Below are 20,389 nucleotides of genomic sequence, written 5' to 3' on the forward strand. Positions count from 1 at the left end.
AAAGAGCTTCTTCACAGCAAAAGAAACTATCATCAGAGTGAACAGGCAACCTACAGAACAGGATTAAATTGTTGCAATCTATTCATCTGACTAAGGGCTAATATCCAGAATCTACAAGGAACTTAAACAAATTCACAAGAAAAAAAAAACATCAAAAAGTGGGCCAAGGATATAAACAGACACTTCTCAAAAGAAGACATTTAGGTGGCCAACAAACATGTGAAAAAAAGCTCATCATCACTGGTTATTAGAAAAATGCAAATCAAAACCACGGTGAGATCCCATCTCACACCAATTAGAATGGTGATCATTAAAAAGTCAGGAAACAACAGATGCTGGAGAGGATGTGGAGAAATAGGGATTGCTTTTACACTGTTGGTGGGAGTGTAAATTAGTTCAACCATTGTGGAAGACAGTATGGCAATTCCTCAAGGATCTAGAACCAGAAATACCATTTGACCCAGCAATCCTGTTACTGGGTATATACCCAAAGGATTATAAGTCATTCTAATATAAAGATACATGCACATGTATGTTTACTGCAGCACTACTCACAATAGCAAAGACTTGGAACCAACCCAAATGCCCATCAGTGATAGACTGGATAAAGAAAATGTGGCACATATATGCCATGGAATGCTATGCAGCCATAAAAAAGGATGAGTTCATGTCCTTTGCAGGGACATAGATGAAGCTGAAAACCATAATTCCCCGCAAGCTAACACAGGAACAGAAAACCAGACACTGCATGTTCTCACTCATAAGTGGGAGTTGAACCATGAGAACACATGGACACAAGGAGGGGAACATCACACAGAGGGGCCTGTTGGGTGGCGGGGGTCTAGGGGAGGGATAGCATTAGGAGAAATACCTAATGTAGATGACAGATAATCTTATGTGTCTTAAACTTTGCAGGCACAAAATCCAGCTAATGTATAGAGTTTCACTTTCTAATACATGCAAGTTAACCTGCTTTTCAATGTACATAATGTTCAGTGGCTAAAATTCTTTACAGTTCTAGATATGAGAGATTTCAGGATTGAAAGCCCATTATTTTGCTTCAAACATGGTATCTGATCTCATACTTAAAGAGCAATGAGAAATGCTTCAGAAAAGGGAGAGCACTTTTTAATATATTCTGAATGTATTAGGATGAAGTTATCATATCTTGTAGGGTTGAAAATTCAGGCCGGGCACGGTGGCTCATGCCTGTAATCCCAGCACTTTGGGAGGCCGAGGCGGGCAGATCACGAGGTCAGGAGATCAAGACCATCCTGGCTAATATGGTGAAACCCTGTCTCCACTAAAAATAGGAAAAATTAGCCAGGCATGGTGGCAGGCGCCTGTAGTCCCAGGTACTCGGAGAGGCTGAGGCAGGAGAATGGCGTGAACCTGGGAGGCGGAGATTGCAGTGAGCCAAGATTGCTCCATTGCACTCCAGCCTGGGCAACAGAACAAGACTCCGTCTCAATAAAAAAAAACAAAAGAAAGAAAGAAAATTCAACCCCAGTGAGACAACAGAACTATTCATTGATCAGAATACTCAGAGAAACAGTATTATACGGGGGTAGGAGGGTAGACAGGCAGTATACTGCCACCAGTAAATATATTTGTGTTCTCTACTAAAGAGGAAAGGAGACCCCTTTTGGAGTTTTTTTGTTCTGTTTTGTTTTTGTTTTTTAGTTTTCTCATGTTTTATCCTAATGGGTTTTGAAAACATGATCATTTAAAATACTGTTGGAATGGGCCCATCAGTGATGTGATCTTGCACTTGTGAAAAGACAAGGGCTACTTTTGTGGCTATATCTCCCCTATCCAGACAGGTAGGAGACCCAGCCTCTGTGGCTTTATGCAGGACGCTCATTTCCTGCCCACAGAGTTTCTCTGCCCTTCAGGATAACTCAGAGTTTGCCAGCCATTGTTGGGTCTATCCAAGGGTGTGTAGTTCACAACTGCTTCCTTCCTTTTTCCCTAGAAGGGTAAAGGTTACTCCATAAGCTAAGGGGAAAAATGCCCAGCCCAGAGAGAAAAGCTAAGCAGAGCCAGCCTTTTGGATCCTGAGGGGCTAGCAGAGGGCTTATAATATCTCTTCCTATTGCCAGTGCCCCAGTTGCGCAGCTCTCTGCATCTTTTCTCAAATCATCACCCAATCCCTTTGCCTTTTATAGAAAGTGATGGTGATGATGTGCGTAGAGTGACAGACTTCAGTTTTTACACAGAAAGACGGGATGTAGGCAGTGGGATCCGGCCAACATCAGCCTGGGGCAGCGTTTTCAGTGGGGAAGCCTCCTCATTAGAAGAGCCCACAGCAGCTGTGTGACTGCCTCAGGCTGAAAAGAGTCCTGGGAGGGTTGGATGTCTTGTTTTCTCCTACTGGATTTCTACCATAATAATAATAAACAGGTTTATTTTTCTAGTAGTTCTCATTTGGCTAGACATGGATGAGGTAAATTTTCAGGAAAGGCACAACAGTGTAATGGATTTTTATGGGTAAAATGGCTATCATAAAAGCTTTAAGCTAAAACTTTAAAGGGGTTCGATAACAAGGGTAAGTTAAGACTTTGGTTTGCAATTATTTACTTAGGAAGGATGGAAATGTTTACAAGTTTGAATTTGGCTAAAAGCCCTTCTTAATTGTAAAAGAATCACTTTTAGATGTTCACAAACTGAGCTTTAGCAAATACCTTTACTGGTTCTTGAGTTGCCTCTATCTTAGTTTTCCCACCATTGTACTTTACAGCACAATTTACAATATGTCCCCACCCCCAAAAGAGCATTTCCTTTCTCAATTGTCACAAAGCTGCTGAGAAGAAGCTTATTTTTAACTTGGAAATGTGTTTTGTTTTAATAGTTTTAGCCTGAGAGCAATTATCTTACACACTTTATAGGTGCCTAATGCTGTCTTAAATCATGACTGACCAAGTTTTATCAATAAATCCATTGATAACACACCAAAAATGAGTCTGCAATAATAAAATGAGCCTGTTATTTGCTTAACATCAACCATCAGGGGGAAAAATCTAATCCTAAAAATGAGATTTAAAACAATGCCAATGAAGATAATTAGGAAAAATTGTTACAATGCTGATTTGGGGCCCTCTCTGGTTCTGTTTTTATCTATTTCTAAAAGAAACAACATAACATATGTATTCAATATTACATAATTTTTTTATTTTTTTTTTTTTGAGACGGAGTCTCGCTCTGTCGCCCAGGCTGGAGTGCAGTGAGTGGCGCAGTCTCGGCTCACTGCAAGCTCCGCCTCCCGGGTTCACGCCATTCTCCTGCCTCAGCCTCTCCGAGTAGCTGGGACTACAGGCGCCCGCCACCACGCCCGGCTAATTTTTTTTTTTTTTTTTTTTTAAAGGCTGAGTGTGTCAACTAACCAGCCTGGTATACATCAAATAGTGACCATGTTTAAAGAACAAGGAAAAATCTTCAATCATTAAAAAATGTGAACTAATAGGTATTAAGAAGTAGAGTCACTTTTCATTTGTTAGTGCCTGGTGCATAGGAGGTGCTTTATTAAGAAATAATTAATGAAACCTGGGCAGCATAACAAGACCCCGTCTCTACAGAAAATTTAAAAATTAGCTGGGTGAGGTGGCACACACCTGTACTCCTGCCTACTAGAGAGGCTGAGGCGGGAGGATTGCTTGAGCCCAGGAGTTGGAGGCTGCAATGAGCTAGAACTATGCCACTGCACTGCAGACTGGGCAAGAGTGAGACCCCCATCTCTAAAAATAAATAAGTAAATAATGAATGAATGAATGAATGAATGATTGACAGATATGTGTTCAAAAACCATCTACAAGTTTCATATTATGCTAGCTGCTGAATGCAACTGGGCAAACACTGGATACCAAATGAAGTATTTTTACCATGCAACTTTTGTCTCTGGGTGGGGAATACCATAGCAACCAAAATGTAGTGCACGCAGCCAGTGCACAGAGCAAGGCATATAATGGCTGGACCTTGGCTTATAGGGCACACGAAGGAGTTTGATCAGAGCTCAGTCTGAAGGCTGATGAGGAGTTACAATCAGAGTTATGAGCAAGTAAAAGTCTGGGCCCAACGTGTTTCTACTCCAGCCCTAAAGAGCCCTAGAAGATAAATTCACTTCAGAATGGCCCAAAAAGGGCCGGGTCCAATGGCTCGTGCTTGTAATCCTAGCACTTTGGGAGGCCAAGGCAGGAGGATCACTTGAGCCCAGGAGGTTGAGACCAGCTGGGCAACGTAGTGAGACCCTGTCTCTAGAAAAAAAAAAATAGCCAAGCGTGGTGGCCCACGCCTGTGATCCCAGCTACTCAGGAGGCTAATGTGGGAGGATTGCTTGAGCTCAAGAGGTTGAGGCTGCAGTGAGCCATGATCATGCCACTGCACTCCAGCCTGAACAACAGAGCCAGACTGTATCTGAAAAAGAAAAGAAATGAAAGAAGGAAGGAAGGAAGGGAGAGAAAGAAAAAGAAAGAAAGAAAGAGAGAGAGAGGAAAGAAGGAAAGAAAGAAAGAAGAAAGAAAGAAAGAAGAAAGAAAGAAAGAAGAAAGAAAGAAAGAAAGAAAAAGAAAGAAAGAAAGAAAGAAAGAAAGAAAGAAAGAAAGAGAGAGAGAGAAAGAAAAGAAAGGAAGGAAGGGAGGGAAGGAGGAAGGAAGGAAGGAAAGGAAGGAAGGAAGGAAGGAAGGAAAGACAGACAGACAAAACGGAAGGACTCGAAAAGCCCCTTTATTCCTACCAAGCTGCATCTGCTCTTTGTCCCATCTCTGGATCTCCTGAAAACAATTTGTTACATTAGCATGTCATGTAGTTTTAATGTTTGTTCCAGATGCTCTGAAATTTGTGACCCTTTTTCCTTTAGTGAAAATTAAATTTTTACTAAACTGTGGGAAAATGAAAGAATTTCAGACTAAGGATACACATTTTGTTTGTTCATTTTCCATATATGTGAAAAAATATAATATATTGGATTTTTTTTTAAGTTCTATGTTGTCCTTGTAGGTTTTCCCAAATAGTGCACCCCTTGAAGGAGGGACAAGGCTGACCATATGTGGCTGGGACTTTGGATTTCGGAGGAATAATAAATTTGATTTAAAGAAAACTAGAGTTCTCCTTGGAAACGAGAGCTGCACCTTGACTTTAAGTGAGAGCACGATGAATACGTAAGGAACTTAAAATGCTTTGCTGGGGTGTGCTTGGAAAATAGGTTTTGTTTTTGAATGAATATTTGTTTTAAAATTGCTCAAGAAGCTCATCTCTTGAATTAAAAAGGGTCTTGGCCTGTCACATGCCTTGTGGGTCTGTTCTGTTTTGTTCTTGCAATCCCATTTACTCATTGGATTTGAAGAGAGAGAAAGGTGACATGGCCTAGGTGAAGGGAAGAGGCCAGATATGGGAGTATCTCAACCATTTATGCGACAAGTCTTCAGGTGTTGTCTGAGTAGATTTGCAAGAGTAGCACTAGTTAGGATCACTTCATCCTTGGAGTCTTCAAATGTAGAGTCTCCAAAGGCTTTTTCTACAGAAATCAGTAAACAGCTCAGCATGGATCCTCTCTTTTAAATTCACTTTCTAAACCTCAGAAATGTAGCGAGGCAGCTGAGTCACATGTTTGAGACTTTTTTAGATGAGTTAAAATTTATATTCAGCTTATATTTACTGGCACTGCAATATATGGGCTGTATCTCACTGAACCATCCCCACGGTCCTGGGAGGGAGCAGTATCATTCCTATAATACAAAGGAGGTACCCGAAGTTCAGAGAGGTAAAGTGTGGCTTCACAAAGGTAATCCAGAGAGTAAGAGCTGAACAAGCCTTCAGCTCAGCTCTGATCAGCTTCTGATCCAAGACCCGTGCTAGTTCTACTGTATTCTACATGTACTCTTCTACAAGCTTTGAATTCCGTAATCATCAGAGAATCCAGAAATTATTCATTATCACATAATAACAACACCCAAACATTTAAAGTTTTATGGTTGAATCTTTATGGTTGAACCCATTCCATCAGGTGGTTATTTTATATCTAATAGAATTCGTTTCAGGGTTACACAAAGGTCCAAATCTATCCATTTTACTGAGACCAAAACACTAATGAAGGTAATATTTGTTAGCTGAATGGCAAAACAAATTTTTTCTAGAAATCTCCCTTGTAAAGTCTCCAAAACTCTTAATCACTGCATATAAATCAGGACCTGTAAAAGTAAAGCATAATTCATTCTCTTCTTTAAAAAGTTATTTAATAAATCAAATTTTATTTAAATTTTTTCAGAACTATACGATTATTCATTCAGAAATAATTCTATGGAACGCCATCACAATTTCATTATCATTTAAGTAATTTAAATAAGCTTGTACAAGTATAACCACAGAAATATACCTGTTGACATACTTCAATGAAGAGATTGGCCTATTTGTAGTTAGCCCGTTGTTTCATATGCAACTGAGATACTATCTGAAGTAGACCAAACATTATCCCCAAATATTAATATTATCCAAACTTAGATTATTATGCACCATTCAATTGGTGAGGTCTGCATGGATAAGGTCTGATATTTCCTGTTTGTCTGTATAAGTACTATAGTACCGTTAATATAAAGTTTAGTATAGGCAGGGTGCAGTGGCTCACGCCTGTGATCCCAGCACTTTGGCAGACCAAGGCAGGAGGATCACCTGAGCCCAGGAATTCAAGACCAGCCTGGGCAACATAGTGAGACTCCATCTCTACCAAAAAAAAAAAAATTTTTTTTAATTAACCAGATGCCGTGGCACGCACCTCTAGTTCCAACTCCTGAGTCCAGAGGATCCCTTGAGCCCAGGAGTTCAAGGCTGCAGTGAGCTATGACTATGCCACTGCCCTCCAGCCTGGGTGACAGAGCAAGATCCTGTCTCTTTTTAAATAAAAATAAAAATTAAGTTTATCATAGTATAGAAATAGAATTATATAATGTTTGGCCTTAATGCTTATCTTGAAACTCTGCTTGCTATTCAAAGCAGTCAGCTCACCATTTAGAGTTAATGTCACTTCCTATAAAACAACCTAACCAGAAAATGCCTTGGATTTGTCATGTATTAAACTTCAGGATTTTCTTCCAGATTGAAATGCACAGTTGGTCCTGCCATGAATAAGCATTTCAATATGTCCATAACTATTTCAAATGGCCATGGGACAACACAATACAGTACATTCTCCTATGTGGTAAGGAAGATTCTATCCTATCATGTTTGATTTTTACTTAATCTATTTAGAATTGTAAGATGAACAAGTTACTTTGTTTTGTTTTTATCTCCCCTCCAGGATCCTGTAATAACAAGTATTTCGCCAAAATACGGTCCTATGGCTGGTGGCACTTTACTTACTTTAACTGGAAATTACCTAAACAGTGGGAATTCTAGACACATTTCAATTGGTGGAAAAACATGTACTTTAAAAAGGTGTTGTAAATTTATTTTTTCTTGCATCTATCAATTTGAATTAATATCTGTACCTTAAAAATTAAGTAGATTGTTTTGTATGTGTGTGTGGAGAAAAAAAATCAAGATGTTTATTTGTTTACACTCCTGCTGACAAAACTTCCTCCTTCCAAAATTCATCTACTCCTTTTGCTGATTTTTCTTCCTTTCTCTTGTTTTTTAGCAATCCTACTTTTCACTTTTGTCTTCCCATCTACCCTCTTTATTGTTATAGCTTAGGATCTTAGCTATACTATGAGCTGTGAGAGTCTGGTCATTGATAATAATTTAAAATAAACATTTTCATCAAGATTTGTAATTAGACTAAGTCACTCTGGGGAAGGAAGAAATGGGGAAAATTGGGTTTGGAAGACAGTTATGTTTCTGCTTCTTAGAGTTGGAAGAGCTCGGTTTAATCGAGTACCAAAAGTACTTTAAAGGTTTTTTTTTTTTATATCTCAAATGTTTTCCAGTCAAGGATAGCTTGTCTACAACAAAGCTAAGTCTGAGATCCAGTCAGATTAAACAGCCTACTCTAGAAAATGCTTCCACTCAGGAAATTCCCACTTAGGAGCCATTGAGTTATATCCTTTTGATTCATGGATATAATTCTAAAATACGTGTATCTCTAATAGCTAAGATTCATTTTCTTAATTTTTTTTGTTCAGTGTGTCAAACAGTATTCTTGAATGTTATACCCCAGCCCAAACCATTTCAACTGAGTTTGCTGTTAAATTGAAAATTGACTTAGCCAACCGAGAGACAAACATCTTCAGTTACCGGGAAGATCCCATTGTCTATGAAATTCATCCAACCAAATCTTTTATTAGGTAAGTAGAAGCTTCTGATAGGTATAAGAAAACAATGAATACAAGGATGATTTTGCTGTAGAATAGTCAAGAGGAATTGCAGTTTTATCTCTGGCTTTGATGCTGTTATGTTGCTTTTGAAGGCTTCCTTTCCAATTCAGGAGAGAAAACTACATTCAGGTTCTGAGTACAGTTTAACTTATCAATGCTGGTTCATTCCAAGAAGTATTTTATCCTGTTCTGTTATATTTAAACAGATTATAGCAAAATAGTTTAATGTGGCATTGTAGTATACATGCACTTACATTATGTACATATCAATTCTATACTAACCTTAGTGCCCAGAAGTGGAATCACCTTTTTTCTTCCATTCTCTAGAGTATTTTTTGTCTTGCCTGCTTTACACACAGCTTTTCTTTATGCCAGACTCTCTTTGAATTGGTATCTCATTGGACCCAGTTCAATCTGCCCTGTTTCCATTAATTCTATCAGTCTAGCAACAATAGTTAAGTTCGGTTTTCTTTGTATTTTTTTCAGAGGTGAAATATTTATTTTGTGTAATTCGGTGAATAAAATACAAACGCATTTCTTAAGTTATGAAATATGAATTTTAAAAATATTTTCAAGTTAAATAAGTTGTTTCCAAAGAACAGTTACCCATGAACTTCCATTTGATGTTGACTGTGCCTCTAACCTGTAATCAGTGCAGGTGATTAAATTGAATCCCTCTCTTACAGTACTTGGTGGAAAGAACCTCTCAACATTGTCAGTTTTCTATTTTGCTTTGCCAGTGGTGGGAGCACAATAACAGGTGTTGGGAAAAACCTGAATTCAGTTAGTGTCCCGAGGATGGTCATAAATGTGCACGAAGCAGGAAGGAACTTTACAGTGGTAAGTGCTTTGAGCAATGGTTCTACTCAGAGCTCTGCATCTCTGCCTCTAACCACGTGGCTTTCATGGTACTTGGGACATCTCAGTTTCACCTTTTAGGTTTGCTAGTTAATTTCCTTGCAATGTAGCCAAGTAGTATTTTTTATTTAACAACTGAAATTATCTAGAGTCTTGGGCTAACCATGTGGAAAAAATACATACACATACACACATGCATATATAATGTTTAGACAAGAATGAAGATTACCAATTTGAGACAGTGATTTTTTTATGTTTGTTGGTTGGTTGGTTGGTTTTGAGGGTTTTTTTGAGACAGTATCTCACCCTGTCATCCAGGCTGGAGTGCAAGGGCACGATCTCGGCTCACTGCAATTTCCCCCTCCCAGGTTCAAGCGATTCTCCACCTCAGCCTCCCGAGTAGCTGGGACTACAGGCACGAGCCATCATGCCTGGCTAATTTTTGTATTTTTTGGTAGAGATGAGGTTTCACCATGTTGGCCAGGCTGGTCTCGAACTCCTGACCTCAAATGATCTGCCCACCTCGGCCTCCCAAAGTGCTGGGATTACAGGTGCTACTGCGCCTGGCCTGAGGCAGTGTTTTTACAGACAGTCAGTACAAATGGAAATCACAGCATTTCCCTAGTCCCTTTTTAATGCATCATAGAACATGGACCCTTTTGCTCTAATAAAATCCTTGGAAAAAGTTGCTGATCTTGCAGCAGTATTCTTGCCTTTCTAAGCAGCAGACATATGCTTTCTTACAGCTCCCTGTTCTTCTTACCATTCTTCTTGTCCCTTTGTTAGCACATTATAAAGTAACAAGAAAGAGCATTAGAATATTTATGTTATGTCCTAAACTGTGAATGTTATTTGCTGTTTCTCCACCTATCCTTATTTGATATAGGTCACATTAAAGTGGTGGTTTTAGTTTAGACCTTAGAAAGGTTGGAGTTATTTCCAAAGATTCCATACATTTTGTTGATGTTTTTCTCTAATATAAAATACCATAATCTAGTAGGACTTGAGCACTCAACTCAGAATGAAAGTTCTAAGTGCTCTTGCTCAAGCAAGGTCTTGATTGGTCAGGTGATAGATTGAATTACAGCACTTCCTTTTAGAGTCCCCATCCAATATTTCTTGAAGACTAAAGCCACAATGTTCTTTAATTACAAAAACCAATTTGGGGCTAAAAATGTCAAGCCAAATCACCAAATAATAAGGTCATTTCAAATAAGATTTTTCTTGGCCTTCTCAATCAGCCACATTGCATCACCTCTAAAGAGTATTATTAGATTTTTATCATATTCCTGAGAGATTGTACTCTAGGGAGTCACCATATGAAGCAAAGGATTTTGAAACCAATCCCCACACACGGCCACAAACAAAGTTAGAGTACCACTGCTATTAATTTAAAGGACATCAGTTCTCCACAACTAAGCATAACAATTTTTCATTAACCAAATAAGAATGACAGTAACCCTCTTTGGTGTTGGTATGAGACCTTTTAAAGTAGAAATCTGAGAAATTATTAGTTTATCTAATTAATGCTGAGCCTACATTATTAAGATAATGACTGAATTTCCTTTCTTCTCCCTCACTGGCATTAAAGTGACACTCAGAATGCCTCTTAGCTTCAGTCATTCATTTGTAATCAAATATTTATTAAAAACTTTTTAGTTGTCACACATGAGAGTTACATATCCCAAGGATGATTCAAACAATGGCAGACGACAAAAATCTTGTTTATATATCTGGAAATATAAACTTCTGTTGTTTTAGCCACAAACATGTTAGTACAGTAGAACTATGCATTAGAATCAGACAAGAGTGAAAAATTCAGTGGATCTATTTTACTATTTACTATTTATTTTACTGTCGTTTGTGAAAACTACTTTATAAAGAGATATGTATTCATTCCATGTTCCCTGCCACTTACAGAATTTAAAGCTGACCATGATGAACTGAACCCATTTATTATTTAACAAATAAAAACTCTTGGTCAGGTCTGATTTAGATATATAGGTCCAGCTACAATAACTTTAAGTCCAATAAACTTGAATCCTTTCAAAACAAAAACAATCATCTTCACAACAAAATATATATTAAATTGTTAACGTGTGCATTATGACCTAGAAGCCTGCAGTTTATCGTGTAGTTCTCAAATTTCTTGTTATGTAAACAATTATTGTGATGACAGTAAAATTGTTCATGTCCATTAGGAATAAATAACTTTTAGCATTATAATATTAATTTTATATAAAACTAAATAGTATAATTTTATCCATATTATATCTGTCAGTTTTATCTGCTGCCGATGTACATTTTTAATGTAAGATCATTTTTTAAACTATTTTTTAAAGAAAACAGCAAATAACAAATTCTGTTTGTCCTTTTTGTGTATATCCTGAGTCCTTTTTCTATTGTGGACACAAGTAATTGTTTTATCTCCAACTATACTTGTCAAAGAAAAGGAAATCTAAGGGATGTTGTTGCTTGTTTGTCTTTTCCTTGGGGGAAAAAATGCAACCGTTAACCTTAGATGTACCACTATGTGTTGCTGGTTTAGTCTAAGTACAATCAAGAGGAAGCTACATTTTCCAAAATTCCATAAATCAGAATTCCAAAGAGGAAAATTTGAAATGAGACATGAAAGGGCATGAAATAATAATAGCAAAGGCTTTGTAAAATAGAGAGCATAGGAAAAGGTTTCAATATAAAATATGTCATAGACAAAAAGATAGCATGGGAGTGAAGACATTGAATTTTGGAGTTAATGGCCTAGGATTTATATTCACTATTCTGCCACTCCAAGCTGTGTGACCTGGCCTAATGACATAAGTTTGCAAAGCTCAGCTTCTTCATTTGTAAACTGTGGGTAATCATAATACCCACCTATAGGATTATCATGAGAATTAAATGAGACCAACTTTGTAAAGTATTTTGCACAGAACCTGGCATTCAATAATTAATAGCTTAAAAGACACTAATAAGATTACCTAACAACACAGTTAATTATCATGTTCACCATATGGTGCTTGGTACTTTACAAAGCACTTTACCATGTGGTATCCAACATGGTAAATAGCATTTTCATCTTAATTCCTAAATGAGGAAACTGAGTTATTCAGTGTGGGCCCTACCTTATTTCCCATAGCTTGGGTTAAAGCTAGGAGATGAGCCGAGGCCTTCTAACCCCACAAAGCCGAGCTCCCAGTCTGCCTGACTCCCTCACACAACAAGGGGCAGTTCCTGCAGGTGACTGTCCTGTCTTCTTAAGGAAAATAAAATGATGGGATGAGGGCCAGCTTCAGATAGATCAGCATAGCTTATGCTGGGCAGGTGGAGCTCTGTGTTTCTTTGAAGGTTGGATTGTTTGGATAATTTTGCATGTATCGTGTTTCCAGAAATGTGTAGTCTAACATTAGGAAGTTAAATACAGATTCTTTTCAACAATTATATATTTTCAATTGATTGGAGTAGTAAATTATAAAGTTGCTATGCATGTTGCCAAGCCATATTCTGTTTACAGTGGATAATTGTGTCTTTCTCTAGGCATGTCAACATCGCTCTAATTCAGAGATAATCTGCTGTACCACTCCTTCCCTGCAACAGCTGAATCTGCAACTCCCCCTGAAAACCAAAGCCTTTTTCATGTTAGATGGGATCCTTTCCAAATACTTTGATCTCATTTATGTACATAATCCTGTGTTTAAGCCTTTTGAAAAGCCAGTGATGATCTCAATGGGCAATGAAAATGTACTGGAAATTAAGGTAAGAAATGCTTTAAACGCTGTCTTAAATCATCAGCTCAAACTTAATTGACTTCATAGCTATGTGAATACAATTGTTGTACTTGGCCATTGTATCTTATACAAAACCAGCAAATATATAAGCTCTGAAAAACAAATCTTTTTGGCATAAAACTAAAAGATAAGAATAACCGTGGACTGCATTTTAATGAAGCATTAAAAAACCCTTTCTTGTGTATGTATTAAAACGTAGCAAATGTGGGACACAAATCATCCATTAAAGAGGATCCGCATGATGCGTTATCTTGCTGATGTTATACATTTCCCCGGACATTTTACCTAAATGTGCTCATTATAAGATAAAACATAAGAGCTGTGAAAGTAAATGCATCAATTGTATCTCCGTTCTTCCTTGTAATACTTGGAATTTTGTGTCTGGGTATGGTCATCTCTAAGCTAATTTGTAAATGGAACTAGATATCTGCCACCTTAGGAACATATTGGCTTCTAAATGTAATTTAATAGAGAATAACAGATCATCTTTTCTAAAGCAAGCCTGTTGCAAACAAAGAACACTAAGACCCAGACAGGTTAAGTGATTGACAAGTGAAAAAATAGTGGCAGAATAATAAAGACTAGAGTGCAGCTTTTTTATGTCCCTTCAGTTGTTTCTACGTCAAATAATAACACAGGCAAAATGCTCAAGACTTGAATTATTCATAGCTCCAGTCACTAGAAACAGCAAAATATTTATCCTTCAACATGTTGTTAAAACATTTAGAATTTTTTTTCCTGAAAGATGATCTGAATGCAAATATGAACAAACATAAAGCAATAGGATAGTCTTTATTTGGTTGTAATACAGGCTTTCATGGGTCATCTCCATCTAAGTAATAATATGTTTCCATTGAAATTTTTCTGACTTTTTCAACAAAAATTTAACTACAGCACAACTTATGCATATGTTCACGGTCATACAAGTTTACTAACCTCATTATTGTGTTTTGTACAATAATTAAGCAAGCCCAGCATGAAATTGAATGGAAGCCCGCTTCAATGAACAGTGTGTTTACAACAGCAAAGTTCTTTCATCTGCTTCTTTAATTAGTTTTAGAAAGGGGGAAATAAACTTTTATCACTTCTTTTTTTTTTCCAATAAAACTAATCTAGTGTGACCTTTTGCTTTCAACAATTACTGTGTTTGCCATTTGAAAGATTTCATTTGGTTTTTCTTGATGATAACAAAGGTTTATGTGCAAATAGCTTTACATTCAGAGAAACTCTATTTTTCTGTTCCTGTATCTATGATGAAGGGATTAGAGATAAACGGTTCTTTATCTACCCTTCCAAGCACAGTCTTTATGGAAGAGAAAACTTCTTTTTCCGTAAATTAAATACCCTTTATTCAACATCCTACAAAATTGTTGGACCAAGAAAAACATAATTTGGCATCATCCTCGGCCTGTCAATGGTGTTCCCAACATGGCAAGAGGGTCTTCTAGAGACTGGCACAAAACACTTTATTTTCTTGCCTATATATAGAATAACTCTTTCTCTAACAAGTGTATAGCACCTGCTACGTGACAGAATAGTAATCTAGTGGGAGCAGCGGCAATTCAGGGAGATTATTTTAGTATCATGATTCAATATTTTTTCATACTTCATTTTTCTTATTTATGAGAGGAAAGCAAAGGCATAAGAGAATATTTGTTGTGTCAGCAATCTAACTCTTTATCAATACGTTAAGTTGATCACATTAAAACTTCTACCTCTCAGCCAGGCACGGTGGCTCATGCCTGTAATCCCAGTACTTTGGGAGGCCGAGGTGGGTGAATCACTTGAGATCAGGAGTTCAAGACCAGCCTGGCAAAACCCCATCTCCACTAAAAATACAAAAAGTAGCTGGGCGTGGTGGTGGGTGCCTGTAATCCCAGCTACTTAGGAGGCTGAGGGATGGAGGTGACCTGAGTCCTGAAGGCAGAGGTTGCAGTGAGCCAAGATGGCACCACTGCACTCCAGCCTGGGAGACAGAGAAAAAAAAAAAAAAAACCCATGTACTTCATCAATGAAAGTGCTCTGGAGAGAATCATGTGTTTAGAATGAGATACGCTCTTTATTGCCAGGAAGAGTTCATGCTCCTCATGCAGCCATGCATGCAGGAGTTCCTAGGCTGAAAAGAGATTGTGATCACTTCCTGCCCTAGTTGTGAGAGTCCCTCAATTCGTAGTAAGCCCAGTGACTACACCATGGGCAAAAGGGCGAGCCAAGTTTGGATGAGAGGACACAATAGGGGTCAATCATAAGCCACCCCTCAGAATGAATCCTAAGCCCCATAGATGGAGAAGGAAGTTTTTGGCCAAGGCTTCAAGTCCCCCAAGACCAGTTGTAGACAGTGGTCATCAAAAGTAGGCACCTCTTTGTGGGTATACATGACTCCCCAAATGCCTCTATCAACAACAGCTCGTGTTTGTATGGAATTTTACAGTTGACACTGTACTTTGGCATATTTTATTTCATTTGAGTCTCATGTGGACCCATGAGGTTGTGAGGTCAGTGATGATTATCCTCATTTATAGATAGGTAACAGAGGTTTAGGAAGATTAGCTGATTTGTCTTGGGTTACCCAGGGAGCAAACAGCAGAACTGGGGCCCACACTCAGGCTTCTTGATTCCAAATTTGGTCTTCTGTCACTGCATACACTAAATTACAGTATTTCTTATATTAACTCTCATTTAATGTATACTAAAATACCATTATAGAGACACTTTTCTATCATATGCTATTTATATATCTATGCACTTCTTGAAAGGGAATAGCTCTTAACTTTTTATAAATATCTAAAAATTGATTCTGTTTAAAGAAACTCTGTATTTCTCCCTGAGTGTCTTATTTCTGACTTTTTATGCATGAGCATGTCTTATGAAAAGTAGAGGCGTGTTCTGTTTCATGCTGGAACAAGGACTGCCTGACATTGCCTTGGGGGTTTATCTTATCCTGCAGCATATAGGAATATATGGGAATAAAGATGCTTCAAACGTTCAATCTGGAGAAGTCAGGTCAAACAGGAAAAAGGAGCACAGGAAGATGAGCCAGGGCAGGGAGCGAGGACTTGGTCTATGACACTGTCATCACAAGAACAAATGCTGAGAGCTCAGGAGGAGGTGAAGCATCAGTGTGTGGGCATTGGAAGGATCAAAAAGGAAGCATGGTTTTGAACCATCCCAATCCACCTGCTGCCCAGAGCCAGCCAGATGTTGTCCTTCTCCCTTTGAATAATTTATGTGCAACTCTCCCCCTCAGTCTCAGTCAAAACCACCATGAACTCAGTTCTGAGTCCAGACAGGATAAAAGTGAAGGATTCTTTTCTCAGCGGTTATTTGGCCCAGTGTCAAGACCTGTTCTTATTAATGGGGCTCATAGCATACTCTCAAACTAGTATTTCTTTGTGCTGCCCAGGTTAATGGGCATTCTGCAAAATATATATTTTTTTTTTCCAGGGCAGTTTCATAGTACCTAATAGTAAAGATAGTAAAAAATATATTTCTGTGGTTTCATAGTACCTAGTAGTAAAGGTCCCCAACTAGCCAGCAAAGCCACCAGTTTAATTTTGGTTTGCCCAGCTTTTCCCAAATGGTCAGGGAAATTTTCCCCAAAATGCCTATTAATGTCTGGTGGAACCCAGTTCTGAAGCCGTCTGTGAGGTTCATTGCTTGGTTCCTAAGTTGAGGGACTTGTGTCCTCTATGTGAAGTGTAAATCTCACCCCCTCACCACCGCCTCACTAATTTCCTACTGCTGATCTCCCTGGACTTTGGACCCTCACCTGGCTGGGTCCTGCTACCAAACTGTACTGACTTGCCCAGACCCAGCCCGTGGCCACCTGGGTGTATGAAAACTTGAAGGACCCCTCCTCTCATAGTGTTATTTTTCAGATTCTACCCACTTCCACTCCCATCTGCTCGGTTCTGTAGCCATCTCAGACATGAGTCCCCGGGCGTGAATACTGGATAGAAACATGTCACACCTGGCCAGAGTTGGCGAGGAAAGAGACATGGTACATCCTGATACAGCACATTGGGAGTAATTAGTTTGCATTTTTGAAATGAATCCATTTTGACATTGCAGTGAGAGGAAGAAATCCTTACTCATCCTTTTATTCTCAATGACTAGAACTGTGTCTAACCCACAGTAGACGGTAAGTAGATTTTGTGTCAAGGGGAATTCGATTTGCTTCATGATCTAGCCCCTTTCTGGATAATAGTTCTCCATATGTAAAGCAGAAATGATAATAATACCTACTTCAGGGGGAGTATCTTTGCAGGATAATATGAGATGATTATAACTAAATTGCTCTATGTCTGTTGGAGATTAAAGATCAGAAAGCTCTCTCTCTTTTGTTGCTTTATTTTTAAACCCACATATTACCATTTTAGTGACTGAAATCACCCTGAAGCAATTGAATGACTTTTATTTAATAATAGTTAATATTCAATAATAAATATTAATATAATTAATAGTAAAATTTCTAAATATGTTTTTTAGCATCTCAAAAAAGCTATGTTTATTTTCTTTTATTTTAAATGACAAAAATTAGCCTACACCTTTTAAAATTTTTCCTTATTTGGGCCACATTTTTATATAGAAGTGAGCTACCAGTATCACTTTTGTAATATCTGGGATTTTACACTTCATATATATATATATATATATATATATATATATATATATATATAAAACTGACAGTAGTTGCTTATATAAGTCACTGCTTACCATGTGTCCTTTGGTATCTACATATAAAATGAGACACAGTGGATGTGTGATCTGTTTTGGTTTTAGAGAAGACTTTATGCAACAACCAGGGAGATCCTAAGCCTGAAACCATAAGTATTGGAAACGCAAATGTTGTACATTCATCCCTTCCCCCAACCTTAGTTATTATCTAAGCAAGCAAGACATATTTTAGACCTTTTCTCATAAATCAAACCCTACAGCTCTTTAATCTCTTTTCTTTGTCATTCCCTGAATTCCCTCCAATATGTGGATAAGGGTTTTATCCCCCTTCAGACCTAGCCAACAAGTTGTTGTTTGAAGCCCTAAAGTCATCTCTTAGATTGATGTGCTTCTGTGTTGTGTTGGCCTGTGTGGCTGACCCGGTTCAATGGACTACACATACTGCTTCTAGAAGTATCATAAGGATAGGGTTTGTCTATATCCATTTTATCTGAAACTCCAACATCAGGTTATAAAGAAGTATTTTCTTCCCACTTCTTTTCCTAGAATAATAACTGCCTGACCAATCAATCTATTGAGATCCATATGAGACCATGTATGTGAATGGAGTTTGCCGAGTACTAAAGATTATATAAAACAAAGTAGAAGCATTTTAGCTATTACAGGCTGCTCTTTGTTAGTAAGAAAAATAGTAATATGTTTTGATATATGTCACCTCAGAATAATAGCTTGCTCAATAAATAACTGTCCTCATTAGGTCTTGATATGAGAAATTATACCTAGGTTTGCACTTCTTTTGCAAGGCTAATTATTGGTTTCTCAAACAAAACGTTGATGTTTTTAAAATGCCTGATGGTAACTTCAGTTAACTAAATATGTCACATTAGCTAATTTTTAAAAAATTTTTGTGTAACTATGTAATTGTTCAAAATAATAGAATTGTGCTCTCAAATTATAATGGTCATACAGCATCTCACATAAATTTCTTTAAAAATGAATTCACTTATATATAGGACTCAAGTATGCAAGAAGAATGAAAGTAAACTACCCAACTCAAACAAAAAAAATAATGTATTAATATTAACATAACATAATACAGTGTTAATCCATTAACAACAATTTAACATCAGATCTCTGGAGATGAGACCCAGACATCAGTAATTTTTAAAGTTCTCACGGTGATTCCAAAAGCAAAGTCAAGGCTGAGAATCTCTGCACTGGGCAGTGTTAGATAGTGCAACAACTGAATCTCTACATTGCATCTTTTTTGCTAAACATTGATACTCCCTGAAGACAATGGTGAGCTGATGATAGGTAAGACATCATTCCACATTAAAGGATGTGAAGCAAGAACCTCTTTACTTTTCTCTAAGGTACAATTTGATGCAAAAGCTATATGCTATAATTCCTAACTAACACGTGCCCTGAAATGGTCATGCTCCCCTTTAGCCATCCCAATTCCCATGAAAATTAGTATCATAGAGTCATGTGCCTTGGCAAACAACATGGCCTGTGTTTGCAGCATATTTATATTCCTTTGCCATTGTTAGCATTCCTGCAGAACTGTGAAGTGTTAACAACCTTTTTTTTTTCCTTTCAGGGAAATGATATTGACCCTGAAGCAGTTAAAGGTGAAGTGTTAAAAGTTGGAAATAAGAGCTGTGAGAATATACACTTACATTCTGAAGCCGTTTTATGCACGGTCCCCAATGACCTGCTGAAATTGAACAGCGAGCTAAATATAGAGGTGGGATTCCTGCATTCCTCTCATGATGTAAATAAGGAAGCCAGTGTAATTATGTCATTCTCAGGCTTAAAATAAATCATTAAAGCTCATTTATGTGTGGGTTTTGGCTCATCAACTCAGCCTCCATCCCTAGTTGTTATTTTAGAAATAGTGAGCTTTTTGTCACATTGTCTCCTTCCTCAAGCTTGAGAGGTAGATCTCAAAAGTTCCTTCTACCCACACTGCTTCTCCATCATGCCACACTCTTCCCAAAATTTGCTGTAATTCTCAGAAGAAATAAGGATGCATCCAAGAGTGTCCTTCTACTGCCTCCCACCACCCCAGGAGGCCAGAGCCGGTGTTCCACTGCCAACCACAGTGATCACTAATGCATAGAGTCGCATAAATAAAGGAAGATGCATGCATTGAACGAAGTAAAATAAGGATTAAACTACTTTACAGTAACTTTTTCCGTGTAGACAACTGAATCAAACAACCTAGAACCAAAGCAAGTGATCTTTTTCATTCTTTTTTTAACAGCTTTATTGTGATGTAATTCACATACCATGCAATTCACCCATTGAAAGTGCACAGTTCAATGGGTTTTGGTATATTATATTGTCAATTTTTTTTAATTGTGGTAAAATATATGTAATGTAATGTTTGCCATTTTAACCATTTTTAAATGTACAATTCAGTTGCATTAATTTCATTCACAGTGTTGTATAACCATCAGCATTACCTAATTCCAGAACTTTTTCATCACCCCAAACAGATACTCTATAACCAATAAGCAGCAGCTCCACATACTCTTCTCTCCCCAGCTCCTCATAACTTCTAATCTACTCTTTCCCTCTAGAATTTGCCTATTCTAGATATTTCATGTGAGTGGAATCATACAATATTTGTCTCTTTATGTGGGGCCTATTTTACTTGACATGATGTTTTCAAGGTTCATCCATGTTGTAGCCTGTGTCGGTACTTCATTCCTTTTTGTGGATGAATAATATTCCATTGTATATATCCCACATTTATCCAAGAGT

General features: G+C 37.7%; 1 protein-coding gene across 5 annotated transcripts in view; it reads left to right on the forward strand.

The window, feature by feature from the left end:
* MET (MET proto-oncogene, receptor tyrosine kinase) overlaps positions 1–20,389 on the forward strand; it is a 123,517-nt gene that overhangs the window by 75,407 nt on the left and 27,721 nt on the right. For 3 of the 5 annotated variants that reach the window (XM_003261229.3, XM_030826137.1, XM_030826138.1), the window contains 7 exons: positions 4,993–5,153; positions 7,084–7,186; positions 7,286–7,422; positions 8,109–8,270; positions 9,041–9,140; positions 12,693–12,911; positions 19,221–19,367. In XM_003261229.3, coding sequence (XP_003261277.2) covers positions 4,993–5,153; positions 7,084–7,186; positions 7,286–7,422; positions 8,109–8,270; positions 9,041–9,140; positions 12,693–12,911; positions 19,221–19,367 — 1,029 coding nt within the window. Of the gene's footprint in view, positions 1–4,992; positions 5,154–7,083; positions 7,187–7,285; positions 7,423–8,108; positions 8,271–8,986; positions 9,141–12,692; positions 12,912–19,220; positions 19,368–20,389 lie in introns of all 5 variants that reach the window. The other 2 variants (XM_003261230.3, XM_012512338.2) reach the window with 1 other exon arrangement.

Source organism: Nomascus leucogenys, chromosome 13 (assembly GCF_006542625.1).
Source record: "Nomascus leucogenys isolate Asia chromosome 13, Asia_NLE_v1, whole genome shotgun sequence".
In the NCBI taxonomy this organism is placed as follows: Eukaryota; Metazoa; Chordata; class Mammalia; order Primates; family Hylobatidae; genus Nomascus; species Nomascus leucogenys.